This window comes from Trypanosoma cruzi, genomic scaffold, assembly GCF_000209065.1.
Source record: "Trypanosoma cruzi strain CL Brener 1047053517141 genomic scaffold, whole genome shotgun sequence".
NCBI classification, from domain to species: domain Eukaryota; phylum Euglenozoa; class Kinetoplastea; order Trypanosomatida; family Trypanosomatidae; genus Trypanosoma; species Trypanosoma cruzi.
The window spans coordinates 81522-81753 of record NW_001849482.1 but is presented as its reverse complement, the minus strand read 5'-3'; the positions used below and the strand labels follow the sequence as shown (position 1 = coordinate 81753).

General features: G+C 61.6%; 1 protein-coding gene across 1 annotated transcript, besides 1 other annotated feature; it reads left to right on the top strand.

Moving 5' to 3' along the window:
- Tc00.1047053511567.11 (trans-sialidase, putative) lies at nucleotides 1–232 on the top strand (the record flags this gene model as incomplete). Its single annotated transcript, XM_797754.1, has 1 exon — nucleotides 1–232. A coding segment is annotated over one exon (232 nt), but the record flags the coding sequence as incomplete, so codon positions are not given.
- Nucleotides 1–232: part of a sequence feature (areas not merged during assembly with more than two copies in the genome that could not be assigned to a particular haplotype) that runs on past the window's edge.

Genomic DNA, 232 nt, shown 5'->3' with positions numbered 1-232 from the left:
ATGCTCTCACGTGTTGCTGCAGTGAAGGCACCCAACAGACACAACCGTCGCCGCGTGATCGGATCCAGCGGAAGGAGGAGGGAAGGAAGAGAGAGTGAGCCGCAGAGGCCCAACATGTCCCGGCGTGTGTTTACTTCCGCGGCGCTGCACCCCCTCGTCGTGATGTGGATGTGCTGCGGCCCCTGTGAGGCTGCAACCGTATCGACGGGTGAGAATTCAGTGAATGCGCGGC